The 1,230-nt window shown below is 44.6% G+C and overlaps 1 protein-coding gene across 1 annotated transcript in view; it reads left to right on the forward strand.

Moving 5' to 3' along the window:
* The window catches only part of LOC107719696 (kelch-like protein 28), a 12,159-nt gene extending 11,450 nt beyond the window's left edge, over positions 1-709 (forward strand). Inside the window, exon 7 of the mRNA XM_016527183.1 lies at positions 34-709. Coding sequence (XP_016382669.1) covers positions 34-197 — 164 coding nt within the window. The 3' untranslated portion in view covers positions 198-709. The remainder of the gene's footprint in view (positions 1-33) is intronic.
* Positions 710-1,230: the final 521 nt, after the last annotated feature.

The following is a 1,230-nucleotide window of genomic DNA, read 5'->3' on the forward strand; positions in this document are numbered from 1 at the left end:
CTCTCTGTGTGTGTGTGTGTGTGTTTCTCTCAGGCGTGGGCTCTGCTGTGGTGGATAACTATCTCTATGTGGTCGGGGGTCACTCGGGCTCGTCGTATCTGAGCGCGGTGCAGCGGTACGATCCGATCACGGACAGCTGGCACGACTCCAGCGGGATGATGTACTGCCGCTGTAACTTCGGCTTGACCGCGCTTTGACCCTGGCCACACGGCTGACCGTCAGAGACGCTTTGTTTCTGGAGTGTGTTTCCCGCTCCTCCGGCCGGCGCTGGACGCGGAGAGATTACAGACACAGCGCTGAAGCACAGCTCAGACCAACACCAGAGCCTTCCACAGACCCTTGGAGGACGCGGAGCGCCCTGCTCTTCCCCTTTACATTTCAAGACTACTGATGAGGGACGCACATGCGGCGAGTGTGTGTGTGAGCGTGTGTGTGATGCATGAGCTGAATCGGCGCTTCGCTCTGGAGGACCAGCGTGGGACTCGTGATAAGGGCTGCCTTCTGTCCTCTACATACAGATCTGTGCGTGTGTGTGTGTGTGTGTGTGTGTCTCAAAGCCACTGCACTGACCGTCTGACCGTGTGTGTTTGTGTCTGATCCATGCGCTCATCTTCTGTCCTTTCTGCTGGAAACGAGTGAATCTCACCAGAATTCATGCAGCTCATGTTTCACCACAGTCAAAGTAATATTTTGTTGAAAGACAAAACACATTTTTTGCAGTTATTTTTTGCAAAATCAAAACAATTTAATGAAAGACAAAAAAACAACTTATTGTTTGTATTTTTTGCAACATCAAAATAATCAATTTTTTTGTGTTTTATTGCAGTCAAAATATTTTGCCAAAAGACAAAACACATTCTTTCGAAATGGACATAGTACGGAACAGAAATATTTATTAACATAAGAAAGGAAAAATATATAAAACAACAAAACAACGAAAAATAACTACAATTTCTGTCTGACACATGATGTTGGTGTCAGACAGAACAAGTCTCACAACTCATAACAAAATCCCAAATAAACAACTCGAAACCAAAAGCAAACACAAAACAACCGGGAGCAAACAAGCAAGAACCACACCAACAAAACCAAAGCTTTTATAGAGGGAAGAACAGGTGGACATCGTTCTCCTAGCCACACCGTCACAGCTCAAAGATAAAAAAACACTTCTTTTTTTTTTTGTGCAATTTTATTTTTTATTTTTTTGCAATGTCAAAATACACAGGTCAA

This window comes from Sinocyclocheilus rhinocerous, unplaced genomic scaffold (assembly GCF_001515625.1).
Source record: "Sinocyclocheilus rhinocerous isolate Xijiao unplaced genomic scaffold, SAMN03320098_v1.1 scaffold2496, whole genome shotgun sequence".
In the NCBI taxonomy this organism is placed as follows: domain Eukaryota; kingdom Metazoa; phylum Chordata; class Actinopteri; order Cypriniformes; family Cyprinidae; genus Sinocyclocheilus; species Sinocyclocheilus rhinocerous.